The sequence below is a fragment of the Nicotiana tomentosiformis genome, chromosome 6 (assembly GCF_000390325.3).
Source record: "Nicotiana tomentosiformis chromosome 6, ASM39032v3, whole genome shotgun sequence".
In the NCBI taxonomy this organism is placed as follows: Eukaryota; Viridiplantae; Streptophyta; class Magnoliopsida; order Solanales; family Solanaceae; genus Nicotiana; species Nicotiana tomentosiformis.
This window is the reverse complement of record NC_090817.1, coordinates 69,563,363-69,581,342: the sequence shown is the minus strand read 5'-3', so window position 1 is coordinate 69,581,342 and position 17,980 is coordinate 69,563,363. Positions and strand designations below refer to the sequence as shown.

General features: G+C 39.8%; 1 protein-coding gene across 1 annotated transcript in view; it reads right to left on the bottom strand.

The window, feature by feature from the left end:
* LOC138894169 (uncharacterized) overlaps positions 1-7,166 on the bottom strand; it is a 91,785-nt gene extending 84,619 nt beyond the window's left edge. The window contains exon 1 of the mRNA XM_070178851.1: positions 7,088-7,166. Coding sequence (XP_070034952.1) covers positions 7,088-7,166 — 79 coding nt within the window. The remainder of the gene's footprint in view (positions 1-7,087) is intronic.
* Positions 7,167-17,980: the final 10,814 nt, after the last annotated feature.

The window sequence follows — 17,980 nt, the reverse complement described above, 5'->3', positions numbered from 1 at the left end:
TGGTCTTTGTATGAAATGCTCGAAGCAATAACGTTGCTTATTGCAAAATCATCTTTGATGAAACTCTTTCTTAAGAGATGTAACGTTGCTATGCAAAGAAATATTTGCTGAAACTCTTTCCTTAGCAATTGATTTTGAACTTAGAAATGTTACCTTTATCCTTTAGATGGGCCCCACATTTCAATCTTGGTGTCACATAACCTTTTCAAGTGTGCCACCTTTAAATCTCTTTTAAGAGTCATAAAATGGGGAAGGGGGGATGCTTCCACGTTGGGGATGGATTACGTCTTATCCCAATTCTTTAATTAATCACCCAACAACTCCTTAATTAACTAGGTAATCTCAAATTACCCACATAATTAATAATTATCTCAACTTAATTAAAATACTACTCACTTTTAACATACCTTATACACCTTACTATCATGGTCATGTAGTACCTTGTATGGCACTAGTCCATAAATACCGGATACTATACCTCGGACCGTATTTGTTTTCCTAAATCGACAATATTCAACGAAACTCATTTTCTTTGATTCGTTTACCCTTTAACCTTCACGGCATTTTACTTATCGCCTATTATAAATAGCATAAATGCTTATAATCTCAAGATAATCTCATTCCCGAGACGAAACTTTAACGTACGAAAATGCGAGATATAACAAATACCACCATTTTAGGAAAAACCTTGATTTTCCCTTTTATAAAAACTCTTTCACAAGATGAAAGTAACTTTATTAGAGAAAACACAGTTTTTTGAATTAACAAACTTTTTGAGCATATCACCTTTTTAAAAGATGAAATAAAAGTTAAGAAAATCGAGCAAATTTTAAAACCCCCAGAGATAGTTACTAAGATATCCAATCTTCAACAATAGTTTGAGAAAGAAACATGCTCTGATTTCCCAAACGCCTTTTGGGAAAGAAAAAGACATGTGATTGAATTACCATACATAGAAGAATTCAATGAACAAGTCATTTCTACTAAGTCAAGACCTATTCAAATGAATCATGAAATGATAAAAATTTGCAAAACTGAGATTACTAATCTTTTGAAAAATAAAGTTATTCGTCCTTATAAATCTTCATGGAGTTGCTCTGCCCTTTATGTTAATAATAATGCAGAGAAAGAAAGAGGAGCACCAAGGTTGGTTATCAACTATAAACCTTTAAATACGGTTTTAAAATGGATTAGGTACCCGATACCTAACAAAAGAGATCTTTTAAAAAGAACCTATAAAGCTAATATTTATAGCAAGTTTGATATGAAATCAGATTTTTGGCAAATTCAGATAGCTGAAAAAGATAAATATAAAACTGCTTTCAATGTTCCCTTCGGAAATACGAATGGAATGTTATGCCTTTTGGGCTCAAGAATGCCCCGTCCGAATTTTAAAATATCATGAATTCTATCTTTAATGATTATAGTCATATGTCTATTGTTTATATAGATGATGTTCTTATATTTTCCGAGGATATTGACTCCCATTTTAAACATCTTAATACCTTCTTCAAAGTAGTAAAATTTAATGGATTAGTTGTTAGCGCTAAAAAGATAAAACTCTTTCAAACTTCCATCAGGTTCTTAGGTCATGACCTTTATCAAGGATCTTATAAACCTATTTGCAGAGCCATAGAGTTCTCCTCTAAATTTTCCAATGAAATTACGGATAAAACCCAGCTTTAAAGAGTTTTAGAAAGTCTCAACTATGTAGTTGACTTTATTCCTAATATTAGGTAGGTTTGTAAACCTTTATACAAGAGACTTAGGAAGATCGTGCAGTAATAAAATGAAAGCAAGTATTAATAATATTGAAAGCAAAAAAGTATACTTACAAACTGTTTATTCTGAAAACATAATCAAAAGTACATATGCGGAAGGAAATATAAGAGGAAGAGAGAGAGGTCTAAGAAACTCTTTGGGGAATTTTCGGATACCTCTTACAATATATAGGGGAGTATTTTATAGACTTGGAAAAGTAAAGTTACAAGTTCGATTGCTTTAACAGCATACAAGTGTAAGGCTAAGATTGTGTCGACGGTTAGATGGCCGACATATTTTTGATAAAGTAAAGTTGGTGGGGATTTGTCTTGAAAAGGATAGCCACCTTGGATTCTTCATAGGAATAATAGAGTGTCTCTTGGAAAAAGTAATTTCGGTCCTTTTGACCTCTACTTTTTCCAAAGATCACTTTACTATTCATACTAGGCTCTTTGGTAGGCTTCTGCCATTCTATTTGGATTGCTCATGTCTCCATTGTTGTTGTCTCCGGAGGATGATTCTTCTAGGAGTTGTAAAATAAGTTTTTCATCATGATCATCTTCGTTATCCATATTTTCCAAAGCTTCTTTAAGCTTTTGCTTAAGGGCGTGCTTTGAAGGGGACATCTTAGAAGATGTGACAGAGGAAGTTTCTTTGAGGGGCTTTGAAACTTGTTTGGGAGTCCAGCCTTAAATTTTTATCTCTTTGGATAAATACTTAATCCTATCAATTTTTGTTTTGGGAAAATTCCAGGTTAAAATATAAGAAATTCTTCTCTTAATAAAATATTTACACATTTTAATGTGCTCAGGAAGGGAAGTGATTTCTCCAGTGGCTTGGAAGTTTTCAAACTTAGTAGCGAATTATTGTGGTGAGATTTGTCTGGTTCCTCCAAATCTTTCCCACCATTCGTAGAACCACCTGGGGATACTTCATCTGATTATTTCAGGACTATATTTAACAAACCAAGTGTGCCCTGGGTGAAGGTATACGAAATTAAATCATGCTGCCTTATAATCATGCCAATTATAAGTATGTGGTCGATGTTCCATAGAAAGGGCAATTGGAGTGTGTAGGTTGTCTACAAATCATTCGAATGGGGTAAAAATCTATTTAATTGTAAATCTAGAATAGTTGATTTTTCTAGGGTCATTAGGACACATAGAATGTTCAATAGTAATTGAGTCGGTATCTACAAGGATTGCTTCGTAGTACCTCCTGGTTTTTAGTGGATTTTTTGTATCCACAAAATTTTGGTCAGTATAACACGGCTTGATGAGATCATTAATCCCAAAACCGTCATATGCTTTGTCCAAAGCTAGGACTAGTAACATATGTGTAGTGATAAATTCGAACTTTTCTTCTTCCTTTAGAGAAGGGTTGGATTCTTGTTGCTTTTTGAGGGAAGCTGAGGGGTTTACCGCCTGAGTGAAGGTTTCTGGAACCTTCATAGCATAGCTTTCTTTGTTTTGTGCTGAAGAACTAGAAGAACTGCCTTTTTCAAAAGGTTTTGTTATTTTAGGAGCTGGGAGCCCTAGGGGAGGGCGAGGAGTTGCAGTCGGTAAACTAGGGAATTCTGCAAGAACTGTATAACAATTTGCTAATTCCGATTTTACCGAAGAACGATGAGGGAGGGGATTCGACCTCTGTAGAGCCGAAGATAAGAGGGGGCTATGGCAAAAGGCCTAGCCATTTGTGGTTTATTGTTCGGGGGAACTCCCTTTAAGGGAGATTTGGTTGGCCTCATATTTTCCCTGTAAAAATTCTCGAGTTAGAAAGTTAGGGAGAGAATTATCTTCTCCTTTAATAAAATCAATTTTGAAATCAAAGCTAGATAGTAGAGCTTGCCATCTAGTAAATATTTATTTTAAAATAAGATTTTTAACGCCTTTCTGAAGAATTTCTTTAACTGATTTACAATCAACTCTGAGTAAAAATTCCTTGTTAATGAGATCATCTTGAAATTTAGTGATACATAGCATTATAGACAAGATTTCCTTTTTAACAGTTGAATAATTATTTTGTACGGAATTCCGGGTTCCTGAAGTAAAACAAACAAGTTGTTCAGGGGACTCTAAGGTCACTCTTTGCTTAAGGATGCCTCACTAACCAATATCTGAAGCGTAGGTTTCGACGATCATAAATGCCTCTGGGATAGGTATACCTAAACAAGGAAGGTTCTGAACTATTCTTTTAACATGTATAACTGCCTGAGTTTGTTCAGTATTCCAAGGGATAGGAATCTTTCTAAGTCTCTTGTATAAAGGTTCACAAATCTGCCTAATGTTAGGAATAAAGTCATCTACGTAATTGAGACTTCCTAGAAATCTTTGAATCTAGGTTTTATCTGTAATTTCATTGGAAAATTTAGAGGAGAACTCTATGGCTCTGCAAATAGGTTTATAAGATCCTTAATAAAGGTCATGGCCTAAGAAAATGATGGAAGTTTGAAAGAGTTTTATCTTTTTAGCGCTAACAACTAATCCATTAAATTTTTCTACTTTGAAGAAGGTATTAAGATGTTTAAAATGGGAGTCAATATCCTCAGAAAATATGAGAACATAATATATATAAACAATAGACATATGACTATAATCATTAAAGATAGAATTCATGATATTTTGAAATTCGGACGGGGCATTCTTGAGCCCAAAAGGCATAACATTCCATTCGTATTGTCTGAAGGGAAAATTGAAAGTTGTTTTATATTTATCTTTTTCAGCTATCTGGATTTGCCAAAAACCTGATTTCATATCAAACTTGCTATAAATATTAGCTTTATAGGTTTTTTTTAAAAGATCTCTTTTGTTAGGTATCGGGTACCTAATCCATTTTAAAACCGTATTTAAAGGTTTATAGTTGATAGCCAACCTTGATGCTCCTCTATCTTTCTCTGCATTGTTATTAACATAAAAGGTGGAGCAACCCCATGAAGACTTAGAAGGACGAATAATTTTATTTTTCAAAAGATTAGTAATCTCAGTTTTGCAAATTTTAATCATTTCATGATTCATTTGAATAGGTCTTGCCTTAGTAGAAATGACATGTTCATTGAATCATTCTATGTATGGTAGTTCAATCACATGTCTTTTTCTTTCCCAAAAGGCGTTTGAAAAATCAGAGCATATTTCTTTCTCAAACTGTTGTTGAAGATTGGCTATCTTAGGAACTATCTACGGGATTTTTAAAATTTGCTCGATTTTCTTAAATTTTATTTCATCCATTAAAAAGGTGATATGCTGAGAAAGTTTGTTAATACGAAAAACTGTGTTTTCTCTAATAAAGTTACTTTCCTCTTGTGAAAGAGTTTTTATAAAAGGGAAATGCAAGGTTTTTCCTAAAATGGTGATATTAATGCCATTTAAATCAGTAATATAAGGTTTTATCTTAGTGATAAAAAGAATTCCTAAAATGATATCTTCATTGATATCTTCAATAATCACAAAATCATTTGTAAGGCAAATGCCATTATTGCAAATATGGGCTTCAGAAACCTTGTAATTAATGCGCAGTTGTTCTCCTGTGACATAGCAAAGTCTAGAGATACTTTTCTCTAAGTACTGAATAAGTATAATACCTTTCATGATGCAATTTCTATTGGTGCCACTGTCAAGCAAGGCGATTTTGCTGATAATAAAATTTTTGTTAATAACAATTTTGATAGGAATGTGATGGCTTTGTGGCCTGACAGAGGTAACAATGGCTACACCGGGAGCTGTGGAGAAGGAGGTCTCTTTAGAGAGATAGAATTCATTGATAGGTTGTAACGACTAGACCGGTCATTTTGCTTTTTAGAACCTCGTTCCCCTAAATAAGACTCCCCATACGTGCTTTTACTATTTTATGACTTGCAGGGATGGTTAGTTTGGGATTTGAAAGGGTTCGGGTCGAAATCGGAACACTTGGTTCCTTAAGGTTGGCTAAAAAGGCTAAGTTTGACTTTGGTCAACATTTTGAGTAAACGGCCTCGGAATTGAGATTTGATGATTCCAACAGGTTCGTATGATGATTTTGGACTTGGGCGTATGTTCGGATCGGATTTTGGATGACCGAGAGCGTTTCGGTGCCTAATAGTGAAAGTTGGTTCTTTGAAGGTTTTAAAGTTCTTTAAATTTGGTTTGGAGTAGGTTTTGGTTATATCGAGGTCCAAATGGGATTTCGAGACAGGAAATAGTTCCGTATGGTGATTTAAGACTTGCATAAAAAATTTGGTATCATTCCGAGTAGCCTAAGTATGATTCGGCGCGTTCAGAGCGATTTGGAAACTTGGAGTTCATATTTTGATTCAATTGGTTTGGGGTGTGATTCTTAGTTTTGATGTTGTTTTGTGTGTTTTGAGGGTGCGAGCGAGTCTGTTTTATGTTTTCAAACTTGTTGGTATGTTTGGACGGGGCCTCGGGGCCCCAGATGCCATTCAGATGATGCGCAAATTGAGTTTGAAACTCAAGAGGGCTGCTAGTGCACCAGTTCTGGTGTGCTCGCACCTGCGAGCTTTGGACCGCAAGTTCGAGCCCGCAAGTGCGAGGGCTTCGACACAGAAGAGGTTCTGGAGCGTTTGGTTAGGGACCACGGGTGCGGATTTTCATGCACACTCGCGAACGCGTAGGTGTAGTGAGGAGAGACGCAGGAGCGAACCCAGCCGCAGAAGCGGCACGCTTGCCGTAGAAGAAGGATCCCTTCTGCAGAAGCGGCCCTCACTGGGCTTGAAGGCTAGGCAGGGGGCGTCCGAGAGGTGGAGGCTAGGCAGGGGGAGGTCAGGCAGCTACGATTTAGTCAGGCGGAGGCCAGCCAGTCGGCGCTCCATCTAGATTCTATGCTTTCCCGGCCAGACCAAATTCAGTGGCCTCAGATGTCGTGATTACAGGTACTTCGGTATTATTTGATCCACGGTCTACCTATTCATATGTGTCATCTATGTTTGCTCATTTCCTGGGTGTTCCTCGTGAGTCATTGGGCACTCCTGTTTACGTGTCCACTCCTATAGGCGATTCTATTGTTGTGGATCGGATCTATCGGTCGTGTATGGTTGCATTCTGTGGTTATTAGGCTAGAGCGGATCTCCTATTGCTCGATATGACCGACTTCGAGGTTATCCTGGGCATGGAATGGTTATCTCCATATCACGCCATCCTTGATTGCCATTCCAAGACTGTTACCTTGGCAATACCAGAGTTGCCTGGATTGGAGTGGAAGGGTTTGTTTGTCAGCACACCTAGTCGGATCATCTCTTTTATGAAGGCTCGACATATGGTCGAGAAGGGTTGTTTGGCTTATTTAGCTTATGTTCGGGATACTACCGCAGAGACTCTGCCGATTGATTAAGTACCAGTAGTCTGGGAGTTCTCCGATGTGTTTCCTTTTGATCTTCCAAGCATGCCACCAGATCGTGATATCAATTTTTGCATTGATTTAGCTCCAGGTACCCAGCCTATATCTATCCCATCGTACCGTATGGCTCTGAAAGAGTTGAAGGAGTTGAAGGAGCAGCTTGAGGAGTTGCTAGCAAAGGGGTTTGTCAGGCCGAGTGTATCGCCTTGGGGTGCACCAGTGTTATTTATGAAAAAGAAAGATGGGACTATGCGGATGTGCATTGATTATCGTCAGTTGAACAAAGTTACCATTAAGAAAAAGTACCTGTTTCTGCGGATTGATGATTTGTTTGACCAGTTGCAGGGTGCTAGGGTGTTCTCTAAGATCGACTTGAGATCGAGGTACGATCACTTGAAGATTCGGGATTCGGATGTTCCAAAGACGGCTTTCTGTACTAGGTATGGCCATTACGAGTTTCTAGTGATGTCCTTCGGTTTGACTAACGCCCCGGCGGCGTTTATGTATTTGATGAACAGGGTGTCCCGGCCATATATTGATTCGTTCGTCATTGTTTTTATTGATGACATTTTGATCAACTCGTGCAGCATGGAGAAGCACGAGCAGCATTTGAGGGTGGTGCTTCAGACCTTGCAGGAAGAAAAGCTATATGCTAAGTTCTCCAAGTGTATGTTTTGGTTAGATTCTGTAGCATTCTTGGGGCATGTTGTATCATACGAGGGTATTAAGTTAGATCCCAAGAAGATTAAGGCAGTTCAGAGTTGGCCTCATCCTACTACGGCGACTGAGATCAGGAACTTCTTGGGGTTAGCAGGTTATTATTGCCGGTTTGTGGAGGGCTTCTCATCCATTGCAACACCTTTGACTAGATTGACCCAGAAGGGTGCTCCGTTCCGTTGGTCTGATGATTGTGAGGCGAGCTTCCAGAAGCCCAAGACAACTTTGACCACAACACCAGTTCTAGTGTTGCCTTCCGGTTCGGCGATGTATATTGTGTATTGCGGTGTTTCACGCATTGGTTTGGGCTATGTATTGATGCAGGAAGGGCGAGTTATTACATATGCTTCATGTCAGTTGAAGCCCCATGAGAGGAATTATCATGTACACGATTTGGAGTTGGCCGCAATTGTTCATGCTCTTAAGATCTGAAGGCATTATCTTTATGGGGTGTCCTGTGAGGTTTACACTGATCATCGCAACTTGCAGCATCTGTTAAAGCAAAAGGATCTCAATTTGAGGCAGCACAGATGGCTTGAGTTATTGAAGGATTATGACATCACCATTCTTTATCATACGTGCAAGGCAAATGTAGTCGCGGATGCCTTGAGCAGAAAGGCAGAAAGTATGGGTAGCTTGGCATTCATTTCAGCAGAGGAGAGGCCACTAGCTTTGGACATTCAATCCTTGGCTAACAAACTTGTGAGGCTGGATATTTCGGAGCCCAACCGAGTTCTTGCATACGTCGTTGCTCAGTCTTCACTATTGGAGCAGATCAAGGCTCGATAGTTTGATGATCTGCACTAGTTGGTCCTCAGAGAAACGGTACTACAGGGTGGTGCTAAGGAGGTTACTATCGGCGAGGATGGTGTTCTGCGACTCCAAGGTTGTCTATGTGTTCCTAATGTCGATGGCTTGAGGGAGAGGATACTAGAGGAGGCACACAGTTCTCAATATTCCATTCTTCCAAGTACTATGAAGATGTATCGCGACCTGAGGCAGCATTATTGGTGGCGGCGGATAAAGAAAGACATAGTTGAGTACATATCTAGATGCCTAAATTGCTAGAAGATCAAGTATGAGCACCAGAGGCTAGGTGGCCTACTCCAGCAGATGACTATACCAGAGTGGAAATAGTAGCGCATTACTATGGACTTCGTAGTTGGGTTGCCGCACACTTTGCAGAAGTTTGATGCAGTTTGGGTCATTGTCGATAGATTGACCAAGTCGGCACACTTCATTCCAGTTATGACTACGTATACTTCAAAAAGGCTGGCCCAGATTTATATTAAGGAGATAGTTCGGTTGCATGGTGTGCCTGTTTCCATCATATCAGACAGAGGCCCTCAGTTTACTTCGTATTTCTGGAGAGCAGTACAGAGTGAGTTGGGGACCCGTGTAGAGCTCAGCACAGCATTTCATCCACAGACCGACGGGCAGTCGGAGCTGATAGTTTAGATCTTGGAGCACCTGCTCAGAGGTCCAAATGGGATTTCGAGATCGGGAATAGTTCTGTATGGTGATTTAAGACTTGCATGCAAAATTTGGTGTCATTCCAAGTAGCCTAAGTATGATTCGGCACGTTCAGAGCGATTAGGAAACTTGGAGTTCATATTTTGATTCAATTGGTTTGGGGTGTGATTCTTAGTTTTGATGTTGTTTTGTGCGCTCTGAGGGTGCGAGCAAGTCTGTTTTATGTTTTCAAACTTGTTGGTATGTTTGGACGGGGCCTCGGGTGCCCCGAATGCCATCCGGACGATGCGCGAATTGAGTTTGAAACTCAAGAAGGCCGGTGGTGCACCAGTTCTGGTGTGCCCGCACCTACGAGCTTTGGGCCGCAAGTGCGAGGGCTTCGACGCAGAAGTGGTTCTGGAGCATTTGGCCAGGGACCGCAGGTGCGTATTTTCGTGCACACCCACGAACGCGCAGGTGCAGTGAGGAGAGATGCAGGAGCGGACCCAGCCGCAGAAGCGGAACGCTTTTCGCAAAAGCGGGACCGCAGAAGTGGGCTCCCATATGCATAAGCGGCCCTCACTGGGCTTGAAGACCTCTGCAGAAGCGGACCACAGCACCGTGCGGTACCGCAAATGCGGCCAAGGCACCGCAGGTGCGATAATCGCTGGAGGAAAACCCCAATTTAATGCAGGATTTAGACATTTTTAGCTCATTTATTTCATTGTTTGGGCGATTCTTGGAGCTCTTAGAAAGGGGATTTCATCTAGAACTTTGAGGTAAGTAATTCCTACTCCATGTGAGTTAATTACATAGTTTATGGGTAGATTATAACATGTAAATTAGTGAAAAATCATGGGTTTAGGTGAAAACCTAGGTTTTGATAAAAATGAGATTTAACCACGAAATTTGTTATGGAATTTAGTGAAAATAATATATTTGATTTCATGAGGTTATGGGTAACAACTTTCTTCGAAAATTTTCGAAAATTCGGGCACGTAGGTCCGGGGGTGAATTTTAGGAATCCTACATTTGGGGTTGGGTAATCACTTAAATAGTTAGAATATGAACTTTTGAACATGTATTGATTAATTTATATACCATTTGACTAGATTCGAGTCATTTGGCACCGAATTGAGGGTTTGAGCTCAATCTTGGACTGGAAAGTAGGCTTTGAGACGAGGTAGGTCTCTTTTCTAACCTCGTAAGAGGGAATTAACTCCATAGGTGAATTGATTAATATGTTCTCCTATTTGTGGGGGCTACGTACGCACGAGGTGATGAGAGTCCGTACGTAACTACTAATTATGTTGTGTCTGGGTAGTCTAGGACCCGTACCATGCTATAATTACGATGTTTACACCCTACCTGTTAATTTAATTGCTTAAATCATGTTGGAACGTGATAAAGGAGTGGTAGAAGGTTAAATTTCAATTTCTTAAATTCTTGGACGGGCCACTTAACTGTCATTCATGATTTGGTGTTTCTTTAAATAATTGCCTCTTAATAAATCGTGAATTGTCTGTTTTAAAGTATTTATCTTTTCGTGGAGCAGGCCGAACGCCTCGGTAGCAGATAGATACATCTATGGTTCATGTCGTTCGACCCTCTGCAGTGCACAGTTTAAATATTTTTATGTTGGATCGGGCCGTACGACCTCGGTATAAATTGCGCATGATAAATCTTTGGAATTAATTATAATTGATACTGTTTCGTTGACTTGAGATATAAATTGTTAAATGATGGAAATAAACTTGGGATATATTATTAGCAAAAGGATTGTTTATTATTCCTGTTATTGAGTTTTCAGATATATTTTCTGTAACCCATGCTTAGTTATTGTTTTGACATTTTATTGTTAGCCCATAGTAAGTGTCAGAGTCGACCCCTTGTCACTACTTCTTCGAGGTTAGACTGGATACTTACTGGGTACATGTTGTTTATGTACTCACGCTACACTTCCGCACTTAATGTGCAGGATCTGAGGTAGGTGCATCTGGATATCAGTCTGGAGCGCACACTTGATCACTTCTACGAGACTACACGGTGAGCTGCCTTACGAGCCGTTCCGCAGCAGCCGAAGTCTTTTCTTTTGTTTGTATTTTCTGTCTACTTCATTTCAGACAGTAGCGTAGAACTCTTTTGTATATTCTACTAGTTGCTCGTACACTTGTGACACCAGGTCTTGGTGGTTTAAGCCAGTAGACACGTGATGATTTTTGGACTGTCTTATTTATCTCACTGCTTTAAAAATCTTGATTTCTCATTTTTATTAAATGCTTACTTCTTAATTATGCACAAACTAAAAATCAACTATTTCAGATTCTTTAAAAGAAAGGATTATAGAGATTGTTCACTGTCGGCTTGCCTGGCGATAACGTTGGGCACCATCACGGCCATAGGAGAAATTAGGTCGTGACATAGGTAGTTGAGGTTCTATCAGGTGATCATTATTGAGGAGGATTTTTTCCCTTTCAGGAAGTTCTTCCTCATCAGATTTATGATTGTAAGAATTAGCACGTTTGGGGACTTGCTCAGTAAAGGCATCTGATTCAACCTTATCAAGTCTGGATCTAATGTATTTAATATCTTTCTTAAGTTCTGAGACTTCGTGTCTAAGATCAGAAATAGAGGGTTCGGGAGACTTCTCAAATCTAGACATGATTTGCTTCATGCTAAAAGGTTCAATGATGACCTTAGGTTTAGGCATAGGTTTGTCCTCTTGTTGATCGAGAATAAGTCTTTTGAGTTCTAGAAGATATCTATTTCTAGACTCTTCATCATTGATATGTTGAATGATATTGAAGAGGGCTTCTTTAGAGTCATCGGATAAAACTCTTATTCTTTGAGGAAGGCTATCACAAGTACAAAATGTTTCATTACAGTTGCACTCTCCATTAGATTCACTAGTGTCCGATTCGTAGGTGACGTCGATGTTGCTACCGAAATTACCTGAAGAAGGGAGAGATGAGGAGTCTGACTCGACTTCTTCAAGGATAGAATAGAGCTCTTTCTTGGCTTCTTTGCTGATTTCTAGAAGGTTGATCTTCTTTTTCTTTTTGTCAGATTTGCAGGTATTGGCATGATGACCAATATTTTCGCAATTCCAACAGACATCTGTGCTAGAACCTTTGTGGCGTATGTGATATTTGGGTTTCTTTCTGGGGGTTTTTTCATAATCCCTTCGAGATTTGCTACGATGAATTTTCCTAAAAGGTTTAGGATTTTTGTCCCTTTTGGAAGAATGAGTAGAAGGAGCAGCAATGGAAGTAAAACCAAAGTATTGGAAAAACTGCCTAACTCTCTCCTAGAGGAGGATCGTTCCTTCTTGAGCAGGTGCTTTAGCTTAATATCGCTGCAAAGTTCTAGACCTATGACATTGATAATACTGATGAGGTCACCATAAGTCATTTGATGATAAGGAATTTTACCATCACAACGATCTTGGATTTTGGTTCTGACTTTATCGGCGAACAGAGGTGGTAGTCCGCTGATGAAGCGTTCTTTCCAAAAGTCAAGATTACAGTCTGGTTGTATCATGACCTTGCTGATGAATTGGTTTTTGTACCAGATGAAATCATCAAGGGTAGGATACGAAAGATTATTAAGGATTTGTAAGCTTCTATCTTGGAAGAGTTTGGGCTCTCCTATGAAGTGTTTAGCTATATGATAAAGGAGGGTAGCGCAAGCATCTTTTCGAGATACTTGAGAGGTACCTTCAGTCTTTACGACTGTTTCAACTGTCGTGGCATCATAAATGGCACGCTTGATATCATCGGTGAAATAGTTATCCCACAAATGTCTTAACATACCAGTGAAACCAGCGACAATCATAGAAGTTGCTTCTTTGTCAGAGGAACCTCTGATTTTGTAAGCAGTTATGGAAACACCCATTTCGTGGAGCTTGTTGTATATCTGATGTTCAGCTAGACCATTGATATTTCATTTGGTAATGCTCCTTCCTTCGTGAGAAGAGGTTGATAAAAAAGTATTTTCTTCGTATTGAAGGTCGGGGAAGGAGGGACGTGTGTGATAATATTTTTGGTTATGATACCTCTCATTGGAAAGTCTTTGGAGGAGAACTTCCTTTTCTTGGATAATAGAAACTCTTTTTGGTTTCAAATCGTTCTTGTCTGAGATGTTGAAGTTGGAAAGTTGCTCATTGATCTTGTCAAGAACATTGCCAGAGATTTCAAAGGTTTCTTTGAACTTCGGGAATTTATCTCTGTAGAATTTAGTCATTTTGAAAACTGGACTAGACTTGATTTCTTTGCTAGTGGTGGCTTTCAGAGGAGTAGGTTTACTGAATAAAGATTTTTCTTTAGATTCTTCTATCTGCCTAGAAATGATATGAAGAAGTTGATTGGTATAGTTATTTTTCTCAATGACCTATCAACATCAGCGCAAGAAACTATAGCTAGAGGCTTCTCACTTTTGGTTTTAAAAGGAGCAGCAAGAATAATGATGTCATATATGGGGATGCTAAGTCCTTCTAGGGGAGGAGTGATAGATTTGACAACTTTGTTGGTGGTTGTATACCACTTATTGATAAGGACTTGAAGCGAATCCTTCTAATTATCGAGATTGCCATATATCTCAAACCATTTGAAGAACTCTATTTCGCATCTAATTCTTTTCATGTCAGTCATCCAGAAGTCTCTAAAGCTTTCTCTTTGTTGAAGAGTGTAAGTAGCAACGTACCAATTTCTTTTGGTCTGATTATCAGGATGGGACCATAAATCATTTAAGATTTTAGGGTCCGGGGTAAAAGGCTCATAAGACCTAATCATCTGAAAGTATTTTTTGGGTTTTGTTTTAGGAGGAAGAGTAGGAGCTTCCATATCACTTTGGTGTTCTTGAACAACTTGAAAGATTTCTAGGGATTTCAAAAATTGAATGATGTTAATACTAGTGTTAATAGGATATTATTAACTTAAAATATCCATAAAAACTCACCTTGTATTCTTAGATTGTCCCAAAGGTCGAATCCCTTATGAAAGCAACAAATCCTATCTCCAAAATACCCTCTCACCCGACCTTGATACCCGTGGCGGCGTGCCACCTGATCCAAACAACATATCTATGGCGGCGTGCCACCCGATCCAAACAACATATCCGTAGTGGCGTGCCACCCGATCCACACATAATAATAAATAAGGAAATACCCATCAAGCCAGAAATGTTTATACCTACGAAATACCTGAATATCAACTACAGGCACGCAAAGTGCATAATACAAATCCTGGGGAGACGGATAGCTCCAAATGCTACCCAACTCAAGCACAACTAAGGTACAATAAATGACTTGCATCTTGAGAGCCATTCTACTCTCACAACACCACAAGCTACACGGGATCTCAATACAAGTGCGAATAATCAAACGGCCTCATAACCCACATGGCACGATAGAGATTACACTAAATAGCTAATGACGAAAATAACATCCCAGGCCCGAAGACTACTCCGCAAGCAACGCCATGCTGAAATGAACACATCTGGCCCGATATAGAATACACACTCACCTTTAGATCTATTCACAGACCTCAAGCCGATTCTGATTGTACTGTACTGAGCTAATTACCTTTCAAGGATCTGCAAATCAGTACACAAAGCCTCTTACACATGACACTGATCTCAGGTGACGCTGAAGATAGTACCAGCTTACTCTAAATATCTGAATTCTTTCTTGCTCATCCGAGTTCGTGACATTCTTGTCGACACCAAACTGCAACCTTGATCCTCAACTTCAAATTCCCAAGTCGCTCACTGCACCTAACATGCCAATACGTGAGAGTATAAGAATTTCATCATAACTCCTGAACCACTAGTAGGATACACACTTCATCATATGGGAACCTTTCACTTAACTCATTTCAGGAGACCCATAGCAACACGCGACTGAATTCACATAACCGCAGAAATTACAATCCTCTAGTAGTGGTCTAAACTGCCATAACTCTTCCGGGATCCATCTACACATAACATGCCATAATACTCGAATGCCTCCAAATAAAATCAATTACGGCAGTCGTCAAGCCTCGCACGTACCGCCACAAATCACGTGCATAACTTAACACGCTGAAGGAACTGATCGATGCCACCACCATGCCAATTCAACCATTGCTAACCGATCCGACTTCTCCTAATTTACTCTGGACTTGCCTTAGGAATAATAGTAGCTCCATTTAAAACATAACGAACCTAAATCCGCACTCATTCGAAGTGACCTCATTTCACGAGACCACGTTGTCTCAAAACCCACGAACCATCTCATACCCTCCTTGTGCGCATATTCACATCTTCAACTGGTATACCCATTCTGATAATTTCTCTATGAATCCAGAGTTATTTTCTCCCATTCCTCCAGTGCTACACCGCAGACCAATGATAACATAGAATACTCCAAGCCCCTTTTCGTAATCTGCTGGAATGCTTGATACTTAACCATACTACGGACTCGAAATCCTTAGGCACCACACTAGGACCATTATTGAGAGTCACACACTCTGACTTGGTCCAGAATATAATCGACTCCAAGGCTCTGCTAGCACATGAACACCCTCTCAAGGAAGCACCCAGCCGAATCACTTTCCTTGTACATCACATCTACACGAAGCATAAACTCTGAGTCTTCCCAAAGCCTGAACATGAATCGATTAAGGCCAAATATAGTACACATTTACCCTAAATCCTTTGCTCCAATTACCACTGATGTTCTCTTTCCTTAGCCGTGATAACCTACCAATATGTTGATAACCAGAAATGTCACAAGTAGACAACCATGCAATCCAATCGTAGATGGTGGGGCTCTCCCACTTAGCCTGAAGCTACAATTACATAGCCCTGGAATCCACCAAGATTCCTTCTTCCTCACTGACATGACCTCGTGTAATCGGCCCGCCAAATTCCTCAAAATCTTTCTGTTACACATTTTATGAACACTCTAAATCACTAGTCTGCTCACAGGAGGTAATCCACCTGTGGAAAGTCCATGCCGATACCTTCCAACGACGCTGCACTGAGTACAATTACTATGAAATCCTTAAACCATCCTGAGCTCGTGCTCATTCACCGGCTTGTACAAGTTCGTTCACCCTTCATGGACACCAACTAAAGGTGCAACAATACATTCGAATCCAAAGTCATGTTGTATCCTTTTTCATATCAAGCAACTCCTTTCTGTCGCATCCAATCTTCCTCCGTATAGCAGCCAATATTCCAAATTAAGCCCGTAGACCTAGTCACTGTCTACCATGAATCCCAAATCACTCTAAACTTTCCTCAAGGCATGCAGCTATCCTACCACATAACCCATATGCTACTCTCCCACTTTGGTCAAACCCTCTCTCTTAGGCAACTTCCCGACTTCTGCTCTTCATACTTAACCTACTAGTAATTTAACCGCCGCGAGACTCACTTTCGTCATGTCCTTCCTCATCCTTCGCTGCTCAGCTATTGCCTTACATCAAAATCCATCTCTATAGCACCTGGATTAATAGATCGCTACCAACTTTAAACCTCCTCGAATATCACCTTCCTCGATCCATCAACACTAGGAACACCGATTCGATTCTGAACCACTGCACACCGCGATCTCTGACAGTCGCTTCACCGGCACCATTTCACAATACCCTGCTCCGAAGGCGAATTGAAGAAAATCATAACACCGACGCACTTAACACATTCATCAAGGACAACGACACCACATCACCGATGAAAACTCTACCACGCTCGGAAATACCAAGTCTCGTTACTCCATCAACCCAAATGTGAACGCTCATAGTCTAATTGCCTTTTCTCCGCTAGGAATAAAACACTAAAACTCTGAATCATGCACTGAGAAAAACCTCCTTTCAAGTCATTCACTGCCCCGACACGTAGACAAGCATCCTACCATTACATCAATACTGTGCAATAACAACTCATGAACATCATAGCAATTTGTGCCTAGCCTTAAGACCATCAAAAATACTGCTACTGAACTAAAATGACAGAACATCCTTCCGCAAGGTGATGACATTAACCCAATCGAATACACAGGGAGAAACATCATGTACCACCTCAGCCGTACCATCACCATTTCTCGATCCCCAATTGATACCAAGTGTTTCACATCGCATAAGATTGAATAGGAAAGAAATGAAGGCATAAGCCTCAAAGGAATCAAGTCGCACGATGAGGAATCAAGAAGGGAAGTGCTCCTAACAGCCATGTAGCCTCTCGAAGATAAGTACAGACGTCTCGTACCAATCTGCAAGACTCTACTAGACTTGCTCATGACTCGTGAGACCTAAGTGAACCTAATGCTCTGATATCATGTTTTCACGACCCAAAATCCATTAAAGGTCGTGATGGCGCCGGACACCGCTGTTAGGCAAGCCAATAATAAATACTTAATTTGGTTCTCATTTTAATATTTTGAAATCATATTTTTTTTTCCATTAAATAGTAAAATATGGAATTTACAGAGTAAATGATAATATTTTTAATAATTTCAATACAGAACAACCCATAATCACCCCAAAATCCAGTGTCACAAGTGCATGAGCATCAACTAAGAAGTAAAAATAAAGTACAGCATCTGTCCGGAATACAACTTAGACAGGAAAAATACAAATAACTCTGAAGGAGACTCTGCTGGCTGCGGATCGTAACCTGAAATGCAGCTCGTGGCAAGTCCCCGCATCATCCGTTCCTCCATGCTCAAAAGACCACCAGACAT